Below are 24,601 nucleotides of genomic sequence, written 5' to 3'. Positions count from 1 at the left end.
GTAACACACAGCCACTATATACACAGTACTGATGCTGCAGCAGTGCAGCTCCTGCATGAGACCCCGGCAGTGACCACGACAACAGAAGGGATATGTCAATTAGAGCTCCCGGACCGGCCGCCAATCAGGAGCAGCCAACCTGATTGGTCTATTAACATAGCTTGGGGGCTGTGTGGCCCCCGATGATGAAGTATTCACCTTGCCACGGGGTTACATCTGAAGATAGCGCTTGTTCTCGTAGGCAAATGCCAAACATTTTCCGTTTTCGGAGTTTGCTGAATATCGGGTGGTCCTTTTCGACTCCTGTTGATAAATTGACCGGGAACTTAAATATGCGGAAACGAGCGTTTCCGCATGGATAACGGGCCACTTTTCATATGATGAATAGGCCCCTATGAGAGAGAGATGGTGGAGAAAGATAAGTCCCAGCCAATCAGCTCCTAAATGTAATTTTTCAAATACACGCTTTCATGGCCGAAACTGGGCCTTTTATTTTCTGCCAACCAGCTCTCACAGCATCCCCCGGTCAGCTTTTATTATTATCAACAGGTCACTCACTGCAGCAGCACCTGTTTAAGCTGACAGGGATATTTTCTCTCGTATGGCTGTTTATTGCAGAGTCTGTGGTAACACAAGGACATGGTGCATAATGGCATCTCCTTCCATTGTGGGATTAACAACACTTTAAAAGAAAACCAATTACCGGCAAACGTATTTACATAATCTATTTGGCAACGTGAGTTCTTACCCATATGTACAATCTGTTTGAACCACTGCAGTGCAGGTGCTTTCAATGAGACCTATCCATTAGACCCTTTTGTATACATCCCATCCAGACCAGCGACTGGCAGTCCTGTAGGCTGATTTACATCAGACTAGTTGTTGCCCTTGTGTGGACTTTGTAATATGTTTTATGGTGACCGTGAAAATGATACATTTCTCCTAATTGTTACTATGTAATTCTACGGATTCCCATATGCATGATTATTCTATCATTTTATTATGTAGTTCTTTTATATACTCGTTTTTAATGACTAACCCAACCTAGATGGTTAATGAAATTATATATACATTTTATTCTGATACTGGTCATTTTATTACCCTATGGAGTTCAGCGCTGCTATTTGTAAAGGGTATTACTGTGTGGCATAATGTGTAAGGGGAATTATTGTGGCATAATGTATAAGGGCACTACTATTGTGTGGCATAATGTGTATAAGGGGCACTACTATTATGTGGCATAATGTGTGGTACACTACATTGATGAAAAGGGGGTGCGTCTTAAGAACATGCCCCTTTTATATAATACACCGCACTAAAGCAAGAGTCTAGATCTGCCCCTGTGAAGAGCAATATGGGACAATGACCGAAACCATAACTCTCTTGTAAATTCTTGTGTAACACCTTTTAATGACGGTAGCTGAAGACAATTAACAGGAGGAATATTACAAGTTCATCCATTATTACTGTTGACTTGAGACCGATAGAAAGGAAAATAATGAAATAAGGACCATAGTGAATTATCCATGATATTTGGCTGAGCACAACGCAGTGGAATGCAATGCCCCAATAACAAAATGTACTGCGTAACTCTATGGGGACTGGGTATATTATGTCGATATGGTCATAATGTCAACATGCTTAGCATGTCAAAATTCATCATGTCATTAGTGATGACATATCGGCAAAATGTTCCTGGTGGTCCAGTGGTGACTTCCGGGTGCGGCTGTGATGTGATGATGACTTCCGGCTGTGATTGAGCAGATCCGGCGGTGAGTAACACCCCTTATCCTAACCCTCCCCCTAGTGCCTAACAATAGCCCTCCCCCTAGTGCCTAACGTCCCCCTAGTTCCTAACTCTTCCCCCTAGTGCCTAACAGTAGTCCTCTCCCTAGTGCCTAACCCTAACCTCCCTCTAGTGCCTAACAATAGCCCAATCCCTAGTGCCTAAAACTAACCTCTCTCCCCCTAGACCCTCTCCTTAGTCCCAAACCTCCCCTCCCCTTAGTTCCTGACCCTCCCCCTCGAGTCAAACAATAACCCTCCACCTAGTGCCTAACCTTAACCTCCCCCTAGTGCCTAACCCTAATCTCCCTTCCCCCAAGTGCCTAACCCTAATCTCCCCTCCCCCAAGTGCCTAACCCTAACCTCAGAGTCGGTATGAAATAACGATGGATGGGATTCTGATGGTTCAAATCCCGACTGGGGAACGGTGAGTAATGTTCCCCTATCCTATTTACCCCCTGACCCTAACTCTCTTTTCCTGCACCCTCATACTAACCTTCCCTAAACCCAACCCTCCCCCCTTATTGCCTAAACGTAACACTTCCCCTTAGTGCCTAACCCTAACTCTAACCCCTTAGTGACTAACCCTAACTCTAACCCCTTAGTGACTAACCCTAACTCTAACCCCTTAGTGACTAACCCTAACTCTAACCCCTTAGTGACTAACCCTATCTCTCCCCCCAGTGGTGCCTCAACCTACCTCCCCTGTCTAGAGCCTAACCCTAACCTCCCCGTTCCCGCAGCCTAACCTAAGTCCCCCTAGGGTGCCAAAACCTGGTGTTCTCTCGGCAGTCGGGATTCCAGTGCCGGCGTTCAGACAGACGACATCCCGGTTGTCTGGATCTTCACCACATCCCCCTAACCTCCCCTCCCCCTAGTGCCTAACCCTCTCCTCAGCCTAGTTCCTAACCCACCGCCACCTTGCAGAATGTATATATTTCACACTTCGATATTATGCAGGATGTCGACATGTTCAGTGTTGACCTTTCGACAATGTCGTCATAACTGCCAACATTGTGGTGCTGACATTGATTGTCGACATGGTGACTGCATCCCCCCTATATGGGGTGTGAGGGTACAATGGTGGTTTGTCTGACTGCTCAGACTGCACGTGGCACCCATCGCTGTCTTCTACTTCTCTCAGTATACACAGCACCATGCACCACAGTGCAGCTCCATTCAGTAACAGCGGATATTATACATCTGATTAGAAAACCGTCATTTATCCCGTCACAGGTGTGAATAGATGCTTCCGACATGGAGCTTTGAAAATAAATGTGTATGATTTTAAAGTCATTATTTTCTTTTAGGTGACAATTTACAAAAGGCGATGTGTGTGCTTGTACTCGTCATAGGGAAGCGAGATTGCAAGCTCCATGGTGGCAGAGACTGAATAAATTTCTCTGATTGTAAAGCATTGTCTAATATGTTGACACTATATAGATAAAAAAGAAAGCCTAAATCTATGAAGTCTTGTGTCAGGGAGTGAAGTGATAAGTGTTTGTTCTTTCTGTAATGTTTATGGTTTCTGTTGCACAGTGTCACTACAGGAGTTGCAGAACCTGAACCTCAGCCATTGCCCATACGTAGATGACTGGGCTTTAAGCCGGCTGCATACATTTCAGGATTCTTTGGAAGTCCTCTCACTGGCTGGTTGTCCCCATGTCACAGAGCGAGGACTAGCTACCCTGCACCATCTACAGTGAGTATCCGCTAGGTTTTCTCCCATTCCATTACCTACTTTCAGATGAAGAATAAATCTTCAAGAGACAAACGCCATTGCCCTGCATATTAGCAGTGATGTCTGTGTGGATTTCCTACTGCTTAGTGCATTCCCAATTTTAGAATGCTACAAGGGAACTGGTCTGCTGGAAAGGGGGATGAGGTTGCCTGGGCTGAGGGTGTTCTATGAGCACATTGGGATTTGCCTTGTTTAGATCATGGCAATTACTTGATTTTTGTTTGTGAGATACTGTATGCTATACTGATGGCTGTGTTGTGGACAGCTCTGCTGTTACTTAATATATACCTGATGCAGTGGAGACAGCCATATTGTGCCTCCCATAACAATGCTGTCACTAGATCACAGCCAGTATAGGCAGTCAGTTCGTGTTACTGAATATTACTGACATCTAACTCCAGCCGCCTCATTTCGCTCATCTTCCCAGGAATCTTAAGCATTTGGATCTGACCGACCTCCCCTCCGTCAACCACAAAGGTTTAGTTCGGATCCTCCTGGAGGAGGTGATGCCAGCCTGTGAGATTGTAGGGATGGATTACATAGATGGACTGGAGACGGGGGAAGTCAGAGCCCCAGAAATGAACAGGTGAGGAGACAATAGGAGGTGAGTTGTACAGAAGAGTGAGTGGCAGAAGGATTATTGGTAATGGTTTGTACCCGCCCGCACTAGTATCTATTAGGGGATGCGGTCAATATCCCTACAGTCGGGATGCCGGCGTTTAGAATATCGGCGCCGGAATCTGGACGGTAAGTAGTGGGGTTAGGGATAGGGGTTAGGCACTAGGGGGAGGGTTCGGATTAGGCACTAAAGTGGGAGGGTTATGTTTAGGGTGAGGGGAAGGGAAGGTTAGGTTTAGGCAATAAGGGAGAGATTAGGATTAGGCATCGGGGAGGGAGGGGTAGGAGTAGGGGGAGGGTTTAGGACACCTAGGGTTCTGGACTATAGTTAGACATTAATTGGTTAGACAATGTCAACATAGGACACCAGATGTTACACAGTGAATAGTTAGATAAGGATAAAAGTTTGACACAGACAAAAGTCAGACACACTAAAGTTAGACATGTAAAAAGTTCGACAGGTACAAAAGGTCGACAAGGTCAAAAGTTTGACATGAAAATGATCGACACAAAAATGGTCGACACATTTTTTTTCTTCTTTTTTTAAGATTAGGGTCAGGCACTTACCCAGACGGTTAGGGTTAGGCACCAGGAGGTAGAGTTAGGGTTAGGCACCAAGGTTAGGGCTAAAAAAAAAATAAAAAAAATTTGTCGACCATTTTTGTGTCGAACTTTTAACACTGTCGACCTTTTGTACCTGTCGAACTTCTTACATGTCTAATGCTGGCCATACATGGGACGATTGATCACACGATTTGGGCAGGTTCTACAGGTTGGACAGACCAATCATTTGACAATAGTTGTATTTTGAGTCTTCTGCGACCCCGATGCGCGTCCCCGCCGTCGTCTAGTTGGATCGCAGATCAGATGGTTTTGCAGAGAGATCTCAACTGATCGTGTACGAATTGACACACATTATGTGATGTGACTGATCAAATCGTATGGTCTTATGTGAAATAGTTGCATTTTAAATATACATCGTCCTGTATCTGAAGGGAAGAATTTTCAAGGGAAATCGTACAACTGATCTGATCAACGTTTGAATCTCACCGTGTATGGCCACCTTAACTTTAGTGTGTCTGACTTTTGTCTGTGTCGAATTTTTATCCTGGTCTGACTATTAACTGTCTAACATCTGGTGTCTATCTAGACATTGTCTAACTAATTACTGTCTATCTCCTATACCACACCCATGTGGTTTAGAGTATATATTGTTTCGTTGCTTAGGTGACACCTCCTAACACATATTGTATGAAAAGGAGCTGACTACATATGTGTTCTAATAGAGGGTTGGGTACGGGATGCCGGCAATCAAAATCCTGACACTGGCATCCCGACAGGGTTATTATACAGACAACAGTCAGTAGGTATCCGGATGTGGTATAAGAGATAGACAGTAATTAGTTAGACAATGTCTAGTCACCAGAGCAAAGAAACAGTATATACTCTAAACCACACAGGAAGAAAGGGCACCTATTGGTGCACTCACAGTCAGGGAAGCACTGAGGCCCTGATTCAGAGCCGGATGCTCTGAAAGAGCGCTCGCTCTGAATCAGGGCGACTTTTTAAAAAAAAAAATTATATTTTTTATGGAGCGGCCTCCTGGCCGCTCGCATTGCTGTGGGTTGCCACCCACAGCTAATGCGAGCGGCCAGGATGATGGTCAAGACCATCGCGACCATTGGGCTTGCGACGAGACCCTTGTGGTAGAGTCTCGTGGCCACAAAGCCCCAGAGAGCTTTCGGCTCAAACAGAGCCGAAAGCTCTCCCACTGACATCACTTGTGATGTCAGTGGTGCCGCCCCCAAACAGTAGGCGTTCTCATGGGAACGCCTCCGTCTGGGCAGCCACTCCCCCGGCCCGCCCACCAAAGGGGGCGTGCTGTCACTCAACATCGACAGCGAGACCCGGAGCGATGGATTGCGACCGGGTCTGAATCAGGCCCTGAGTGAGGTTAAAACAAATACATTTTATTGATGCATTAAAAATTAGTTTAAAAATAGCTCAATTGAGCAAAATATTTAAAAATTAGAGGAAATATTTTGTTTTTAATATTTTGCTCTAATGAACTGTTGTCAAAATAATTTTTATTGCATATCAAAAAAATGTATTTGTTATAACCTGACTCAGTGCTTCCCTGCGTAGCCAGGACAGCAGAAATAGGTCACCTTTCTCTCTGTGTGGTTGGGTTATTATTATTAGTGGTGTCAGACTCAGGACGTGCAATCGTTATAACCGGGATAAAGATCGCCATTGCTGTTATAATGCATCCGGCAGTGATGATGTCTTGATGTGCGCATTGCGGCGATGATACTTTTTATGTTTAATGATAATGGGCCCGATTCAGTGGCGGGCGCTAACCGCGTTGCTGCTGCGTCTTCATTCACAGAGGATCTGAGAAGATGCGCAAATGTTTCAGCCCCGTCTTTTGTACAGAGATGCCCACCGCCGGTTTCCCAAATCCGGCAGCTTGCATGCAAAGACACGGCATTGGACCTCCAAGCATCTCTTTGGTTGCTCAGAATGCCCGTCGCAACTAAGCCGCCGGGACCAGTGAAACTGCGTAAGAAGACGCAGTCGCTGGCTGCGACATGCGCCCGAAAGGGTCTTGACACGTCTGTGTTTGTCGCCACTCCCCCATTACCTCCACCGAGCATTCACAGTTTTTCAATAACCCTGCGTCTTAATCCACACTACGACTGCCGTTGCAAGACCATTGTGGCACATGCGCGGTGAGACTATGACACGTGCGCAGACTGAAGACATTTACACTGCATCCGCCTCTGAATGAGGACCAATATCACTTAGAATTGAACATAACCTATCTGAGCTTCAATCCACAGTAACAGATTTCTAGATAGGTTATTAAGTGTTTATTTTCTTCTTCAGGGTCCATAGGGCTCCACAGGGAGACAATGGGGTGTAGGTGGTGCTTGGAGGACCGGACACCAACAGCAAAGCTTTTTACTATCCCAGGATGCTCCGGTCCTTCCCCCACTATACCCCGCCCACAGCCCGAAGTCAACTCTGTTTTGTTGGTGTCCGGCAGGAGCTGGATCACCGTTAGAACAGTGAGGCTGCTTTTAAGCAGCCCAAGTTTTATTTTTATAATTTCTACTTCAGGGTCCATAGGGTATCCACAGGATACCTTGGGGTATAGGTGTGACGTCAGTCGCAGGGCACCAAAGAGTTAAGCTTTCAGCCTCCCAGGATGCACTAGGTCCCCCTCCTATACCCCGCCCCCGGGCCAAGGCACCTCAGTTTAGTTTGGTGCCCGGCCGGAGTCGGGTGCACCTGTTGGAGTGGGGGCTAGAAGAGCCCCTGAAGCTTTTTCTTCATGCAGCTGTGGCTGCACATCTGGATGAACAGCATGGACAGTCAGTCCTGACGTCCATGCTGTCTTCCCTACACCCCGCCGGTACCAGAACGCCGGTACTGATCCGGGGATGCTGGTGGGCGTCTGGGGTCACAGCTAGCGGTGACCCCAGATGCTCCGGACCATGGCCGGATTCAAGGGGGACAGAGGTAAGCAGCGGGGTCCCGCGGTGGGTCCCCGCTGATCACATGGTCCTAAGTCCCCAGGCAGGGGGCTCCCTGGGGACTGGCTGCAGCGTGGAGCCAGGCGACCAACCTGCGCTTCCACTACCCCCTGGGACAGCGGACCGCAGCAGAGCGGTAGCGCTGCGGCGTCCCAGGGGTTAAATGCATGCCAGGGGAGCGCGCCTTCCCTGTCTCACAGCCGGCGCCTCCCCCGCTGCACACAGCCCTCTCTGCACTGTGCTGACTGGTCCTGTGTCAGCGCTCCTCCCCCAGGCCAGCTTCTCTCTGCTCCTCGGCGGCCATCTTCTCTGCAACGCATGGTGAACGCTGCTGGAAGTCTGGAAGGAAGCATCGTGGTCTGGGTCCCCCCGCATACCTCTCCTCCGCTGTGGCTCAGGTCTGTGTATGCAGCGCTGTGTCCTACCAGGCCCTGTGTCTGTGTAGTTGAGTGATCAGCGCTGTTAGTGCAGGAATTGTTATTTCTCTGCATTGTATGTGACTGTGCTAGCGCTGCCTGTAACTTTTCTTCTCTAAACTGTCAGCTTTATTACTGTCCCTGTTCTTTCTGCTAAAGCCCTTGCGGTGCGGTGCTGCAGGGTGGTCTCTCGCCTATTTAATACTTAATTGGTGAGAGAGGTCACATACGTGGTGCCATCATGTCTGAAAGTGATTTTCCCCTCCGGCTACAGTGTACCACGTGCAAAGTACCGTTAGCGGAGGGGGAGGGTAGCGCGGAGGGCCTTTGCCGGCAGTGTTTGTCCATGGCGCGGCCTATTACGGTTACAGCACCGGTACAGGAGCCGCCCTGGGCTTGTTTCGCTCAGGCGTTAACAGCTTTAGTGGGCCAGTTAGCTCCGCAGCCCGCGTTTACTCCGATGGGTTTGTCCCAGCAGTCTGTGGTGTCGTCACCCATGCAGGGGTTCCCACGACAATTGGTGGTACCCCACAGTCTCCCTATTTCCCCGCTCCCGGGTTCTCAGGAGCCAGCGTGGGTTAACTCCCTGACGAGTTCTGTACAGCACTTGTCGGATGTGTTGCAAGGGGAGTCTGTGATGCGGCCTCATAAAAGGCCGGTGGCGTCTCTGTCCGCTCCTTATGAGGATGACGAAGGGACGTCTGATGATGGGGAGATTCTGGATCCTTACGATCAGGAACCTTTCCATACTAAGGACGCTGATGCTAAGTCCAAAGTATATATTCCTGGACTTATTCGGGCGGTCCGCACAGCCTTGGTGATTGAGGACGAAGTTCCCCCAGCGGCTAAATCTAAGTATGCCTTTTTCAAAGATGTGAAGGGCGATGCCACAGTCTTTCCTCTTTCAGGTCAGTTGGTGGACCATTTAGAGGAGGCGTGGAAACAACCTGGCAAAAGATACCAGCCGCAGAGACGCCTGGCGGTGGCTTATCCGTTCGCGGATAATTATTTTGCTAAGTGTGAATCCCCTCCACAGGTGGATTCTCACGTGACCCGTCTTGTCCGTAGTGCCACATTGCCGATGCCATCCATGTCCTCCCTTAAGGATGCTACGGACCGCAAGGTAGAAATCTGCCTGAAGTCCGCTTATTCCCTTGCAGGGGGGGCAGCACGGCCGGCTATGGCCATTTGCTGGGTTGCCAGAGCGATGGAGCGCTGGGCGGATTCATTAGAGGCTTCTTTTGAATCCGACTGTCCGGCCGAACAGGCGGAGTTGATTGGCAATCTCCGTGATTCGGCCACCTACATCAACGAGGCGGCTCTAGACATTAGTACTCTGGTGTCTAGAATTTCTTCAGCAGCGGTAGCTGCTTGTCGCACCTTGTGGCTGCGATCCTGGAAGGCGGACGCAGATCCATGAAAGGTCTGGAAGCGTTGCCGTTTACCGGAGAAGTTCTCTTCGGTCCGGATCTGGATAAGATTGTGGCCACGCTGGCGGCAGCCAAATCTGCTTGTCTCCCGTCGGCCGCTGCTCCTTCTGGTTCTGGACCATCGTCCTTTCGGTCATCTAGGGCCCAGGGCAGGCCCAAACCACAGTCGTTTCCTCGACAGGCTGGCCCTAAGAAATCGGTCAAGCCCCGGAAACAGGCATGGAGTACCAGACGTCCGGCCCCCAAGCCAGATGACAAGCCTGCGGCCTGACGGTCCGGGTCTCCCCTTGGGGGATCCCAGGGTGGGAGGCCGCCTGCTGCAGTTCTCCCGGTGTTGGTCGTTCACTACGACAGACACTTGGGTTCTGGAGGTGGTCTCTCACGGGTACGCCCTCTCCTTCCGGCACAGACCCCCGGCTCGATTCTTCACCACGGGTCTACCATCAGACCGGAACAAGGCTACGGAGCTGCGGAAGGTATTGCACACTATGCTCCAGGCTGGAGTTATAGTGCCTGTTCCATTCTCCCAGAGGGGCCAGGGTTTCTATTCAAATCTATTTTTGGTACAGAAACCCAATGGGTCATATCGTCCGATTCTCAACCTCAAAGCACTCAACAAGTCTTTGCGGGTCCCGAAGTTTCGGATGGAGACCCTACGGTCCATCATTCTGGCGCTGGAACCTGGGGACTACATGGTGTCATTGGACATACAGGACGCTATGGCGGTCATGGCGGCTTCTCTGCGGCTGCAAGGAGTCCGCATGTTGCCGTACTTGGACGACCTGTTATTGGTGGCAGGATCTCCAGAGCTCCTGTTACACCACTTGGACCTGACCATTGCACTGCTGCAACGGCACGGCTGGCTAATCAACTGGCAGAAGTCCACTCTAATCCCGTCTCGGAGGATTCTGCATCTTGGAGCCTTATTGGACTCGGGACAGCAAAGGATCTTCGTGACGGAGGACAAGATCTCTGCTTTACAGTCAAGGGTGCGCAGTTGTCTGCACAGCCGCCGGGTGTCCTTACACTCGGCGATGAGGTTACTGGGCTCCATGGTGTCGGTGTTCGACATGGTGGAATACGCCCAGTTTCACTCCAGACCTCTGCAGCACCTGATCCTGTCCAAGTGGAACGGGCTGCCTCAGTCTCTGAATTCCAGACGATTGTGCTCACCCCGGAGGTTCGCCTGTCCCTTGCGTGGTGGTTAAAGACGACCCACCTCAACAAGGGACGTCCGTTCTGGGTTCCAAATTGGGTCCTGTTGACAACGGACGCCAGTCTTCGGGGCTGGGGAGCAGTTTCGGGTCCACACTTGTTCCAGGGCAGGTGGACACCGACAGAAGCGGAGCTTCCAATAAATATCTTGGAACTCCGTGCGGTCTTCAATTCTCTCCTGCAGGCACAGCGGTTTCTCCAGGGTCACCCGGTGCAGGTCCAGTCGGACAATGCTACCACCGTGGCCTACATAAACAGGCAAGGAGGAACTCGCAGTCGGGCGGCTCTCGTAGAGGTCTCTCGGATCCTGGTTTGGGCGGAGCGCAATCTTCCGGCCATATCAGCGGTCTTCATCCCGGGAGTGCTAAATTGGGAGGCGGACTTTCTAAGTCGCCAGGACGTTCATCCAGGGGAATGGTCCCTGCACCCGGACGTTTTTCAACTACTGGTGGACAGGTGGGGTCTTCCAGAAATCGACCTCATGGCGTCCCGGCACAACAACAAGTTGCCGGTGTACGGGTCTCGCACAAGAGACGAAGGGGCGTCTCTGGTGGATGCTCTGTCCGTCCGGTGGACGTTCAGGTTCGCATACCTGTTCCCTCTGGTCTCCCTTCTTCCACGGGTAATCCGGAAATTCAAACAGGAAGGAGGGACGCTCCTGTTGATAGCTCCCGCGTGGCCCAGACGGCACTGGTTCTCAGACCTTCAGGGTCTGTCCGTGGACAGTCCTCTGCGGTTGCCGCTACGACCGGACCTTCTGTCTCAGGGTCCTTGTCTTCACCCGGACCTGACTCGGCTGTCTTTGGCGGCGTGGCTGTTGAGACGGCCATGCTGAGGTCCTGGGGGTTTTCCAGCTCTGTGGTGCGTACCATGTTACGAGCTCGGAAACCGTCTTCCGCGAGGATATACCATCGCGTGTGGCATACGTTCTTCCAGTGGTGTCGACCGAGAGGTTATGCACCGCGGGAGTTTCGTCTGTCTCGGATTCTCGCCTTCCTGCAAGCGGGACTAGATCATGGGCTTCGCCTTGCTTCTTTGAAGGTACAGGTTTCGGCCCTATCTGTCTGGTTTCACCGTAGGATTGCTACAATCCCGGATGTGCGCACCTTTATGCAAGGTGTTCTCCGTATTCAGCCGCCCTTTGTTCCACCTGTGGCGCCTTGGGATTTGGCTGTGGTCCTGAGGGCTCTCCAAGGACCGTCGTTTGAACCACTGGGCTCAGTGGATATTAAATGGCTAACAGCTAAGACTGTTTTCCTTCTGGCCGTTGCTTCAGCCAGACGTGTTTCTGAGTTAGGGGCTCTTTCTTGTAGACCCCCTTTCTTGGTTTTTCATGGGAACAGGGCAGTGCTCCGCACTCGGCCCGAGTTTCTTCCCAAAGTTGTTTCCCAGTTTCATGTTAACGAGGAAATAGTTGTTCCGGCCTTTAACTCACCAGGTCTTTCCGTGGGTGAGGCCTCTTTGGATGTTGTGCGGGCCTTAAGGACTTATGTTGACCGCACTTCTTTGTTTAGGAAGTCGGACGCTTTGTTGTCCTCTATGGCTTCTGTAAAAAGGGTTGGCCTGCTTCAAAGCAAACTTTGGCAGCCTGGGACCGTATGGCTATTTCTGAAGCTTATCTTCATGAAGGCCTACCGGTCCCTCCTTCTCTGAAGGCTCATTCCACTAGGTCTGTGGGTCCTTCGTGGGCAGCTCGACGTGGTGCCTCGGCAGTTCAGATCTGCAAGGCTGCTACGTGGTCTTCTGTCCATACCTTCGTGAGGTATTACAGGTTTGACACCTTCGCCTCTCAGGATGCTTCCTTCGGGCGGCGGATTCTCCTTTCTGCACAGGAGCGTCCCCACCCTTAAAGGATACTGCTTTGGGACATCCCCAAGGTATCCTGTGGATACCCTATGGACCCTGAAGTAGAAAATATGAGATATGGTAAGAACTTACCCTTGTTATCTCTATTTCTACGAAGTCCATAGGGTTCCACAGGACTCCCGCCCTGTCGCACCTGTGCTGCAGATGGGCTTTGCTCTGGTCACCGGTTTTCCGTCTCCCTCTGGTGAGAATGTGATTCTTGTATGTGTCCAGATCTTTGTTCTCTCTCTTCCTTCTCCTCCTCCGGCCTATGGCTTGGTAACTAACTGAGGTGCCTTGGCCCGGGGGCGGGGTATAGGAGGGGGACCTAGTGCATCCTGGGAGGCTGAAAGCTTAACTCTTTGGTGCCCTGCGACTGACGTCACACCTATACCCCAAGGTATCCTGTGGAACCCTATGGACTTCGTAGAAATAGAGATAACAAGGGTAAGTTCTTACCATATCTCATATTTTTCTTTTATTTACTGTAACAGAGCAATCAGCGCTAGACAGTCCTCTGGACATCTGCGTTGCTGCTCCATCGCCCCTCCGCGACTCCAGCCACAGGTTAGATACTATCGGCGGGGCATCGGGGACCTGGCTAGCGTGGCTCCCCAGGCCCCAGACTGCAACCGGGGAACAGGTAAGGCGGGAATCCGCGTGTATGTGCAGTCTTGCCTCCGGTCTCAGGGGACAGACCGGATGCGCTGATGTAGATACCGTTTCGTCCAGACTCCACTAGACCACCAGGGCATAACTTTATACTGGCGCAGGGGATAGCTAAGTCCAGGGACGCGGTGATTGATGTCAATATAGGGGAGACGGCCCTCTCCCTGCGGTCTCTCCCCCAGCTCAGGGTGCCATTCCACTGCAGTCTTGCCGCCCCTGAGCTGCTCCCTCGCCCTCCCCCCCTCAGACTCTGCGGCCATTTTCTGAAAACAGCCACAAATCTCCGGGAACGCTGGGTCCAGTCTCCCTGTATACCTCTCCTAGGAGCCAGGTTATACAGCGCTATTTCCTACCAGCCACTGCGGTCTGTGTAGTTGAATTTAGTGCCCACTGCAGTTATATTATATACTCTGCATTGTATGTGACTTATGCTAGCGCTGCTGTCTGTTTGTTTTATTTTTTTTTCAACTGTCAGCTTATACCTTTCCCTTTCTTTCACTATAACCCTGGAATACTGAGGTATAGGGGGTTCACTGTACTTCACATCTACTTGTATTTCTGTATATCTGTGTTGCGCACTGCACTGTGCCACATTGTACATATATATGCGTTCCTCACTGCATTGTGCCATATTGTGTGCTATACTACCCTTGCAGCTATGTCTAGCAAAGGCAAGAGTAACAAGCAGGCTACTGCTCCTACTCTGGTTTCTTGTAAGTCCTATTTAGCAGGTTTAGCTCCAGAGGATCCCATTCAAGATGGTCTATGTGCATCTTGTTATATGGCACCTGGCCAATCGGCCCCTGCAGCGTCTCCTCAGGAATCCCCCTGGGCTTCCTTTTCACAGGTGTTGGCAAAAATTGTGGACCACCTAGCAGTCCCTGTGGTAGCTCCCCCTATGGGATGGCCACAACAAGTACTCCCTGCAAATCCAGTGCCTCCTTTGCCTCCTCCATGGGTAGACGTACTTTCTACCTCAGTGCAGAGTCTGGCGGCTACCTCTACAGCCGTTCAAGAAATGTTGCAAAAGGAGAGACCCTTACTTAGTAAAATTACTAAGTATGCTGTGTTATCTTCCCAGTCCAGCCAGCTATCAGATTCTGAGTTATCGTCTGGGGAGGCAGAAGACGCAGACCTCTCTCTCTCTCTGACTCTCCCTCGGGGGAAGAGGAGCCTCCGTCTAAATTGAATATACCTGCACTAGTGACAACTGTAAAATCAATTCTTCAAATAAGTTCCCCCAGCTGTAGAATTCCATGTGACACATCTGGTAGAGAACTCTACCTTACCTATCCATACAGCAACCTCCTTGAAGACGACCACGGAAAGAAGGATTGAAGCTTGCCTGAAGTCTATATGCTCTCTTACAGGAGCTATTACTCTTCCTGCCATGACTACGGCCTGGGTGGCAAAAGCCATTGAGAGCTGGGCTAAGGCCCTAGGAGACACATTTCCATCTGATGCTTCTCGGGAACAGCTGTCCTACATCTCTCACATTAGGGATGCAGCCTCCTATTTAGGAAAAATTGTTTTGGATACTGGTCTCCTAGCTTCCAAAGCATCTGCTTCTTCAGTGGTTACCTCCCCCCTGTATCATGTGGCTTCGATCATGGAAGGCAGACTCTGACTCTAAAAAGGCTTTGGAGTCTTTGCCTTACTCTGGGGAAATCCTGTTTGGCCCATATTTGGACAAGATTGTGACTACCTTGGCAGCTTCTAAGACTGCTTTCTTGCCTTCAGCCTGACTGGGTGGGCCTCCCCCTGGGAGCTCCCGGAGTGGGAGTCCGACTTCTTCATTTCGCCCAGTTCTGGCGTCAGACCACCACAGACGCCTGGGTACAAGAAGTGGTCTCTCAAAGGTACGCCCTCTCATTCCTGAGGCGCCCCCCCCAGCAGTTCTTTTGCACAGGCCCTCCATCAGACCCAAGCAAAGCCCTGCTCCTACAGAAGGCCATTCAGTCCTTGCTGCACTCGGGGGTTATAATTCTGGTTCTGACATCACAGCAAGGGAAGGGCTATTCTACCCTTTTCTTGGTTCAGAAGCCCAATGGGTCTCATTGGCCTATCCTCAATCTCAGGTCTCTGAACAAGTTTATCAGGGTGCCCAGGTTTCATGTGGAAACCCTACGCTCTATTGTCCTGGCTATGGAGCCTGGTGACTTTATGGTGTCTCTGGACACTCTGGACCAGGGGTTCCCAACCACGGTCCTCAAGGCACACTAACAGTCCTGGTTTTAAGGATAGCCATACTTGAGCACAGGTGACTTAATTAGTATCCCAGTTAATTTGATTTAACCATCTGTGCTGCAGCCTGGATATCACTAAAACTAGGACTGTTAGTGTGCCTTGAGGACCGAGGTTGGGAATGACTGCTCTGGACGCTTACCTACATGTACCTATAGCATCCTCTCATCAGCAATGTCTTACAGCAACATTACCAATTTTAAACACTGCCTTTTGGGATTTCTACAGCTCCACCGGTCTTTACCAAGATCATGGCAGTTGTTATGGCAGCCCATTTTCGTCGTCAGGGGATCAGACTGCTCCCATACTTGGACGATCTTTTGTTATTAGCAAGCTCTCCAGAGGTCCTTCAGTGCCATCTACAGGTAACCATTGCCTTTCTACAAACGCACGGCTGGATGATCAACTGTAAAAAGTCTTCCCTGACCCCTTCTCAAAGAATGGTGCATTTTCCTGGATTCTCAGGCTTAGAGAATCTTCCTGACAGCAGACAAATCTCCGCACTACAACACCGAGTGCACAGGTTACTCCACAATCGGCGAGTGTCAATTAATTCTGCAATGCAGACCTTGGGATCTATGGTGTCAACTTTCGACATGGTGGAGTCCGCTCAGTTCCACTCCAGGCCCCTACAACACCTGATTATCTCCAGGTAGAATGTGCTGCCCTATCTGTTCAGATCCCAGGCGATGGGCCTCTCTCTGGAGGTTCGCCTGTCCCTCTCCTGGTGGCAATAGACTTAAACAAGGGTCGCCCCTTTTGGATCCCGGAATGGGTACTCCTCACCACGAACGCAAGCCTCCGTGGGTGGGGCGCAGTGACCGGCCAGCACTCCTTCCAAAGACGCTGGACACCAGCCGAGGCGAACTTACCAATCTATGTCCTAGAACTCCGAGCCATCTACAGAGCCCTTGGATCTCGGACTCCGCTTGGCCTCTCTGAAAGTGCACGCCTCTGCTCTGTCCATCTAGTTCCAGTGCAGTATTGCTCCACTGCCGGATGTTCACACCTTCCTGCAGGGTGTTCTCCGTAATCAAACTCTTTGTCCCTCCTGTGGCTCCGTGGGATTTGTCAGTGATTCTCCACACACTTCAAGAACCTCCACTTACACCCCTGGACTCAGTAGACGTCAAATGGCTCACTGCGAAGACTCTTTTTCTTCTGGCTATAGCCTCTGCCCGTAGGGTATCGGATTTAGGGGCACTCTCCTGTCGCTCACCATCTCTGATCTTTCATCAGGACAGGGTTGTTCTACGAACGCGCCCTGCCTTCCTTCCCAAGGTGGTCTCTAGTTTCCACTTTAATGAGGAAATTGTAGTTCCGGCCTTCCAATCACCAGACTTCTTGGCAGATGAGGCCTCCTTAGATGTGGTCTGTGCTCTGAAGATCTGCGTAGATCATACTGGTTCCATCAGGAAAACGGATTCACTCTTTGTCCTATAGGATTCCACAAGAAGGGATGGCCAGCTAACACACAGACTCTGGCCAGATGGCTTTGCATGACTATCTCACAGGCTTACACGCAGGTTGGCCTTCCTTTGGCCAGTATCTGCTTATTCTACTCATTCTGTGGGTCCCACGTGGGCAGCCTGCCGTGGCGCATCTGACAAACAACTATGAAAGGCAGCCACGTGGTCTTCTGTCCACACCTTTCTTAAGGTCTATGCATTTGATACATTTGCCTCTCAGGATGCTTCCTTTGGATGCCGGGTTCTCCTCTCAGGAGTGTCCCCGCCCTTGAACAACTGCTTTGGGACATGCCCATTGTCTCCCTGTGGAGCCTTATGGACCCTGAAGAAGAAAAGGAGCGTTATGGTAAAACTTACCTTTGTTAACTCTTTCTTCGAAGTCCATAGGGTCAACAGGGCACCTGCCCTGACGCACATGGGTTTCTTCTCTTTGTCACTTGTTTCCTTCTCTGTGGGAGAGTGTGATTGTTCAGTGTACCAGTCGTTCCTTCTCTCCTATCCTGCTCCTGCCTTGGGCTTGTTGACAAAACTGAGTTGCCTTCAGGCTGTGGGCGGGGTATAGGGAGAAGGACCGGAGCATCCTGGGACTAAAAAGCTTTTGCTGTTGGTGTTCGGTCCTCCAAGTACCACCTACACCCCATTGACTCCCTGTGGACCCTATGGACTTAGAAGACAGAGAGTTAACAAAGGTAAGTTTTACCATAACTCCTTTGTTCTCTTTTATCCTGTTGTGGAGCACCGTGAACATGCAGGTGTAGAGGGTGGTCCAGGAGCTAACACTTCGATTGAATTCTGCACAAATTTGAAAAGCTTCCCCCTCGAAATATGGGAAACCGCCAACTGTGCACTAGGGTTGTCTGCCCATTAAAGGGTCACACATCAGTGGGCTGTGATTTTTAACCGGGGAACCATTGATGGCTTGCTTGTACTGATTAAAGGAGATGTCTGCGCATGCGTAATACCAGCAATCGGACTTTCCCCAATTGAGGGTAGAACCATCGACCTTTGGAAGGAAACCATTTATAGCTTGCGTGCAGTGATTAAAAGAGATGTGTCTGCACATCCGTAATACCAGCAATTGGACTTTCCACATTAGAGCCGTATTCAAGTAGCGGCGAAAATGGCAGATTTCGCCAAAAAAAGGCAACATTTTCACACACAAAAAACGGTGAAAACGGCAACAGGCGAAAAAAAACTGAAGAAAAGTTTTCTCCTTCCCAGACCAGGAGAAAAAAAATGCAAAATCCCTATTTTTGGATAAAATTGTGGGGATTTCTTTCAGAACCCTTTGAACACCATAAAAAAAAAAAAAAAAATTGTAAGTTGCGTACTTTGATGAAAAACAACTGCGCAAATTTTGGTTGAAAAAAAAAAAAGTTGAAAATGGTTTTAGCGTTATTTGGTCTGATTTTTTGGGGAGGCAGTATGGATGTGTCAAGTGTTTTAAACATCGCACGCAGTCACAGCAGTCGGTTTTCTAATGGTTTTTACGACACGAAAATATACTTGCACCCATTGTAACGTACCCCCAATTTACGTGGATCACTAATTTCCTGGAGAAAAAATAGCCGTCATTCTTTTTTCAACTTTTTTTTTTTACCCAAAATTTGCGCAGTCGTTTTTTCGCCAAAGTACGCAACTTACAAAAATGGTTTGCGGTAATTTATTATTAAGGGGGGAGGGGGGGTCTGTCCAAAGGGTTCTGAAAGAAATACCCAAATTTTTTGCCAAAAATTAGGATTTTACATTTTTTTTCTCCTGGTTTGTGATGGAGAAAACTTTTATCCAGTTTTTTTTTTTTCGCCTGTTGCCGTTTTCACCTGTTTTTTGGCAAAAATTTTGCCTTTTTTTTTTTTTTTTGCGAAACCGGCCCTTTTCGCCGCTAATTGAATATGGCCCTTAATGATAAAACCATCGGACACAAATGATAAATACAAGTCCTATACTAAGTATGAAAACCAAGGGGGATGGTTTGGGTTCTGTTTGCTCTCAGTGGGACGCAGCCGTATATTTGGCAGCTGCTAGGACATGAGACGAATTACCGGTATGTAGATTTAACTTATATTTTATTAAGTTATTTCTGTAGTGCACACACATTACACAGCGCTTTACAGAAAGTCTTTCAGTCATTAACATCAGTCCATTACCCAGTGGAGCTGTCGGTCTATATGGACGCACGCACGCTAGGGTCAGGTTTTTTTTGCCAATAGTCAGTTAACCTGCCAGTATGTTTTTGAGTGTGGGAGGAAACCGGAGCACCTGGAGGAAACATGCAAACCCCACACCATTCAGAAGGAACCACTACACCAACTGTGCTGCCCATACAGATCTATTATCTTGTGCTCTACACTGTGTATGTATGTATGTGTATATATATATATATATATATATATATATATATATATGTATGTATATAAAAAATATAATGTGTGTGTGTGTGCCTTTGTAATTGCACCCTCTTCTTTTAGATGGCGCACTACAGCTCTTCCTCTGCCTTGTTACCCTTCTGTCAGCAGAAACTCTGTAATTTATATTGTATCTGTCAGGCTAAATTGCCTAATGGACGACCTGAGCCGAGCACTGGTGTGCAGATTCTGAAGCTAGGAACAGTGGAATGTGCAGATCAGAAGGGGACACAGCTGAAATGGGGGAGGCTAGATGGCCCTAAGCATCACAAAAATTACACACTGCATTCCCTAGAAATGGAAGTGTAGCTCCTCTTTCGGTGCCCCCCTCTAATGCCTTAGGGAATAAAACTTTACCTCAGGGAATTTCAGATCACATCCCTGGGGCGCTGGTGGAGCCATCTTAGACAAAGAGTCTATAAAAGTCTGACATGCTCGGAAACATCTCTACCACATTAGAGAGGATTTCAGGGTGTGCTTCTACTCGGAAAACTTGCAGACACCTTACTTCCACCCAGTTCTAGTCCTGTGAGGATTCTGAACCTGAGTATTCATACCCTCAGGAGGAATGCGAATTGCTGGGGGACTCTGACTCTGAGAATTCTTCTATCGCTAGGGAGGATCATACAAGACGGCAGGATATTGATGATTTAATATTAACCATGGGACAGACCCATAACATACAGGATGAGATTAGATTTAAGACAAAAAAGAAACAGAGAATTTTCTTCACAAGTTCCTCAATTGGGGGTTTACCCAGCGAAGCCTGAATTAGACCTGATAGGAGATTTTAAATTTAGAGCAGGCAACAGGTTAAATCGTCCATGATTCTTATGTGGGACATACACGGGGCGATTTGAAAACGTGCAACACCACGGTACATATTCAATTTCATCCCGATGCATCGCATGCTGCTGTGAATGGTAAACGATGCATCTTACAAGATGCTTCGTTTATTTAACAGCATAACGGATCGCAGATCTTATGGTTTTTCATAAGATCTACGATGCTGATGTACGACGGCGGGGACGCGCATCGCCGTCGTACAGCATGCCAAACCACACACAATGTGCATGATTGATCATTGCGATCGATCGAAATCGTACCACATCGTCTACAAAATCTTACCGTGTATGGGCTGCCTTACTCTAAATGCTGTCTCTTGGAAGAACAGTAGTGTGGAGTTACTTTGACATAAATTTATGTAGCAAGCTGGACTGCTCTTAGGAGCCAAAATGTCTCTATCTGGGTAAATAAGGCAACAGAAATATGGTCTGGACAGATGACAATCTGGTAACCGGAGTCTGAATTGCTTCCCTTAGTAGACCACATCATGGGGGCATCTGAATATCTGAGTGATGCTGCCCTTGATGCAGGCCTGATTGAAGCCATGACTGTGGCCTTAATGGTTGCTGCACACTCTGACTCAGATCTCGGAAAGCAGACCGAACAATCCAGTCACTTTTGAATGTAACACCTTTACCGCCTCCTTCTCTTTCAGGATCTGTGTTCTAGCTCTAATTCATACACCTGGGTTATAGGAATGATGGAGTTATGTTGGGTACACACTGGCCGATCAATTGATCGGTCAATATATCTGCTGGCCGTCGGCCAGTGTGTACAGACGATATATCTGTGAACGGCGTCGTTGCGGTATGCGGTCAGGAAGCCGGCGGTCGAAATGCCGACCGCCAGCTTCCCAAAAGCGCAGTCCCAGCAAGGAATTTAACATGGGTGTCGAAATAATGACTCCTATGTTAATCCCGACGCCGGAACACCGATCCCCGCCATCCCGATCATCCACAACGGGTAAGTAGAAAACTTAGCCCAGGGATGGGGGGGTTAGGCTTAGGGACCCCCGGGGGGACTTAGGGTTAGGCACCCCCTGAGGAAGGTTAGGGTTAGGCTAGGGAAAGGGGGGGTTAGGGTTAGGCACTAGGGGGGAGGATATGGGCTAGGCACACCCCCGGGAGGATCAGGTTTAGGGTGCGGGAAGGTTAGGTTTAGGCACCCCTGGAGGGAGGTTAGGGTTAGGCACTAGGGGAGGAGGTTAGAGTTAGGCACCCATAAAGGAGGGTTCGGGGGGGAAGGGTTAGGAATAGTTAAAATACGCACCCTGTTGGGATCTTCACTGTCTTCCGGCGTTGGTATTACATCTACCGGGCATAGGTCTGGCGGCATGTCATACCGATTCCTCACAGACATATCGAATTGGCTGTGTAGCAAAGCCGCGGGACAGATATGTCTGCAGACATATCTGTCCATCGGCAAGTGTGAACTGGCGATCATTCCCTCATTAATCCCTTCAGGAATGGTGATTGTAATTCCGGAAGAAAAAGGGGTTTGAGGATATTATTTTATCCTGTTTTTTTATCCAGACTGATTCTTGGACGTATATAATCATCCTGAATCTGGGAAACACATCAAGGTTCTCAGTGAGAATCTCCATTAGAAATGTTGTGCTCGTCCTTTCATTCTGGCTACAGAACTAAGAGTATTTACAAAAATGATGGCAGTGATGGTGCCCACCTGAGATCCAGGTGAGTAATGGTGGCTCTCTATTTGGACAAAAGTGGTGTCCTAGTCCTTTCTCTAGTCCCACTTACAGCTGACAGCCCAGTCTCTGGTTGTTTAATAAATTACCAGAGCTAAGACTTTCCTCTGTTCCAACGAATGGTATTGGGGCCGCTATGCGATACCACCCTTCAGAGCATATTACTGCCAATGGAAAATATCCTACACTTACAGAGACTGAAAAATGATCTCCTGGATCTCAAGAAGGTTCTGAGAAACAGGTTTTTCACCTTCAAAGCAGTTAAATATATACGCTCTCACTTAAGGACCTTCCAAGTAAAGATTGTTGTGAAAAGGAAGATGTCCGGATATCTGTTCCTGAGAATACTAGGCTCACGTTACTGTTTCAATATTCAAAGGGACTAGTTAAAGGTAGAAAGAAGTATAAGCGTTCCCTTCCTTGAGGCAGGTTTGGAAAGCCCCCATGGTTGCAGTGACCCCCCAATTGGATGAAAGAGAGAGAATGGTCTCAGTGTCCCCCAATGGACTTTAAAAAAAAAAAAAAAAAGATTTAGCAAAAGTCCAAAAATCCTATTTTCAACATTTTATTTAAAGAGGACTGACAGGCTTTGAATTATCAAACGTGAACTTTTTATATTGGGTTGAGTTTACAGGTCTATTTACTAAACCTTGGATGAAGATAAAGTTGACGGTGATAAGGTATCAGCCAACCAGCTCCTAACTGTCCTTTTTCAAGCACAGCCTGTGACATGACAGTAGCTGATTGGCTGGTAGTTTATCTCTGTTTACTTTATCGCCATCCAAGGCTTAGTAAATAGACCCCTTAGTGATTTAGCACAATAAATGTAATTTATCTCTACATTGCATGCACCATTTGCCAGACATCCCGGTGTACTTCATGCCTGTAACGGCCACACTCTCATCTCCACTAATCTCTTACCTCTGGCCTGTTTCAGACAAGCTGAAGGCGTTGATACCCCTCCATCGTAAACTACCCATTCATGTGTCAAACAGGCCAAGCGTAAGAGAATAGAGGAGACCGTCGTTGGACCGTTACAGGATTTGCGCACTTTGATGGATAAGGTAAACGCATGGTAAATATTTAGTCTTTTTTATTTCCAATCCTTGAACTCTGCTATATTTTATTTTTGGGTTTAGTGCGTCTTTTATTGCACTGTTTTCATTTTTTATGGAGTCATTTCCCCCCCCCCCCTTCTTTAAAAGTGCCATGTAACAGTCCTTCCGTAATCACACACTAGACCCACTGCACGTCCCTGTCATTAGCACACTGTGGGGATGCAAAATATGAATCTGTGTATTCCAGTGCATTGCATTCTGGAAGAGATCACTTTATAACCAAGGTTCATTCAGTGCTGAATAATTTAGCTCTGCTTAGACTCTTGGGTTATTCTGAATAATAAAACTTCCTTGGGAAGCAGGGAGGTGGCGAATGGGAGGGAGAGACTGCTGCATCTGCTACAGTAATCATGTAAACAGGAGGAGGCAGCGGGCAGGGAGTGGTGAGGAGACAAGTCATTGAACTGATGCTGGAATTATCTCTAGACTGTCCCTGTAAGGTAAGCCGTGTGAGTGACAGGAGAGGGTATGGCGAACCCAAGGCTCTGTGATCACTGCATGCCCCATGGAGCTGGGTGATATCCTGCTTTGTTTCCTATTGGAACCATAGCTGTTATCTCAGTTGGTCCAAATTAGTTAATATGTAAAAAAAATATGCAAATATTTCAATCCATCTAAATGGAGTGTGCAGCAGTCCAGAGTCTCTGTGCATTTGCTGTAAGACCTGTAGAGAGTCTCGGGGCATTTGCTGTAAGACCTGTAGAGAGTCTCGGGGCATCTGCTGTAAGACCTGTAGAGAGTCTCGGGGCATCTGCTGTAAGACCTGTAGAGAGTCTCGGGGCATCTGCTGTAAGACCTGTAGAGCGTCTCGGGGCATCTGCTGTAAGACCTGTAGAGAGTCTCGGGGCATCTGCTGTAAGACCTGTAGAAAGTCTCGGGGCATTTGCTGTAAGACCTGTAGAGAGTCTCGGGGCATCTGCTGTAAGACCTGTAGAGAGTCTCGGGGCATCTGCTGTAAGACCTGTAGAGAGTCTCGGGGCATCTGCTGTAAGACCTGTAGAGAGTCTCGCGGCATCTGCTGTAAGACCTATAGAGAGTCTCGGGCATCTGCTGTAAGACCTATAGAGAGTCTCGGTGCATCTGCTGTAAGACCTGTAGAGAGTCTCGGTGCATCTGCTGTAAGACCTGTAGAGAGTCTCGGTGCATCTGCTGTAAGACCTGTAGAGAGTCTCGGTGCATCTGCTGTAAGACCTGTAGAGAGTCTCGGTGCATCTGCTGTAAGACCTGTAGAGAGTCTCGGGGCATCTGCTGTAAGACCTATAGAGAGTCTCGGGCATCTGCTGTAAGACCTATAGAGAGTCTCGGGCATCTGCTGTAAGACCTGTAGAGAGTCTCGGGGCATCTGCTGTAAGACCTGTAGAGAGTCTCGGGGCATCTGCTGTAAGACCTATAGAGAGTCTCGGGCATCTGCTGTAAGACCTATAGAGAGTCTCGGGCATCTGCTGTAAGACCTATAGAGAGTCTCGGTGCATCTGCTGTAAGACCTGTAGAGAGTCTCGGTGCATCTGCTGTAAGACCTGTAGAGAGTCTCGGTGCATCTGCTGTAAGACCTG

At 48.8% G+C, this 24,601-nt stretch overlaps 2 protein-coding genes across 10 annotated transcripts in view; both read left to right on the top strand.

Moving 5' to 3' along the window:
* DMAC2 (distal membrane arm assembly component 2) overlaps positions 1-22,972 on the top strand; it is a 47,980-nt gene extending 25,008 nt beyond the window's left edge. For all 6 annotated transcript variants that reach the window (XM_088477065.1, XM_088477070.1, XM_088477068.1 and 3 more), the window contains 3 exons: positions 3,325-3,487; positions 3,954-4,112; positions 22,868-22,972. In XM_088477065.1, coding sequence (XP_088333191.1) covers positions 3,325-3,487; positions 3,954-4,112; positions 22,868-22,901 — 356 coding nt within the window. In that variant the 3' untranslated portion in view covers positions 22,902-22,972. The remainder of the gene's footprint in view (positions 1-3,324; positions 3,488-3,953; positions 4,113-22,867) is intronic.
* B3GNT8 (UDP-GlcNAc:betaGal beta-1,3-N-acetylglucosaminyltransferase 8) overlaps positions 4,087-24,601 on the top strand; it is a 36,931-nt gene continuing 16,416 nt past the window's right edge. For 2 of the 4 annotated variants that reach the window (XR_015878972.1, XM_088477061.1), the window contains exon 1: positions 22,902-22,994. Coding sequence is in view for 2 of the 4 variants with exons in the window: in XM_088477061.1 (XP_088333187.1) it covers positions 22,986-22,994 (9 nt within the window). In the remaining 2 variants the exon portion in view is untranslated. Of the gene's footprint in view, positions 4,131-22,901; positions 23,006-24,601 lie in introns of those variants that run through there. The other 2 variants (XM_088477063.1, XM_088477062.1) reach the window with 2 other exon arrangements.

This window comes from Taudactylus pleione, unplaced genomic scaffold (assembly GCF_031769625.1).
Source record: "Taudactylus pleione unplaced genomic scaffold, aTauple2 ptg000199l, whole genome shotgun sequence".
NCBI lineage: Eukaryota > Metazoa > Chordata > Amphibia > Anura > Myobatrachidae > Taudactylus > Taudactylus pleione.
The sequence above is the reverse complement of the archived record's forward strand: the minus strand, read 5'-3'. Positions and strand labels throughout refer to the sequence as shown.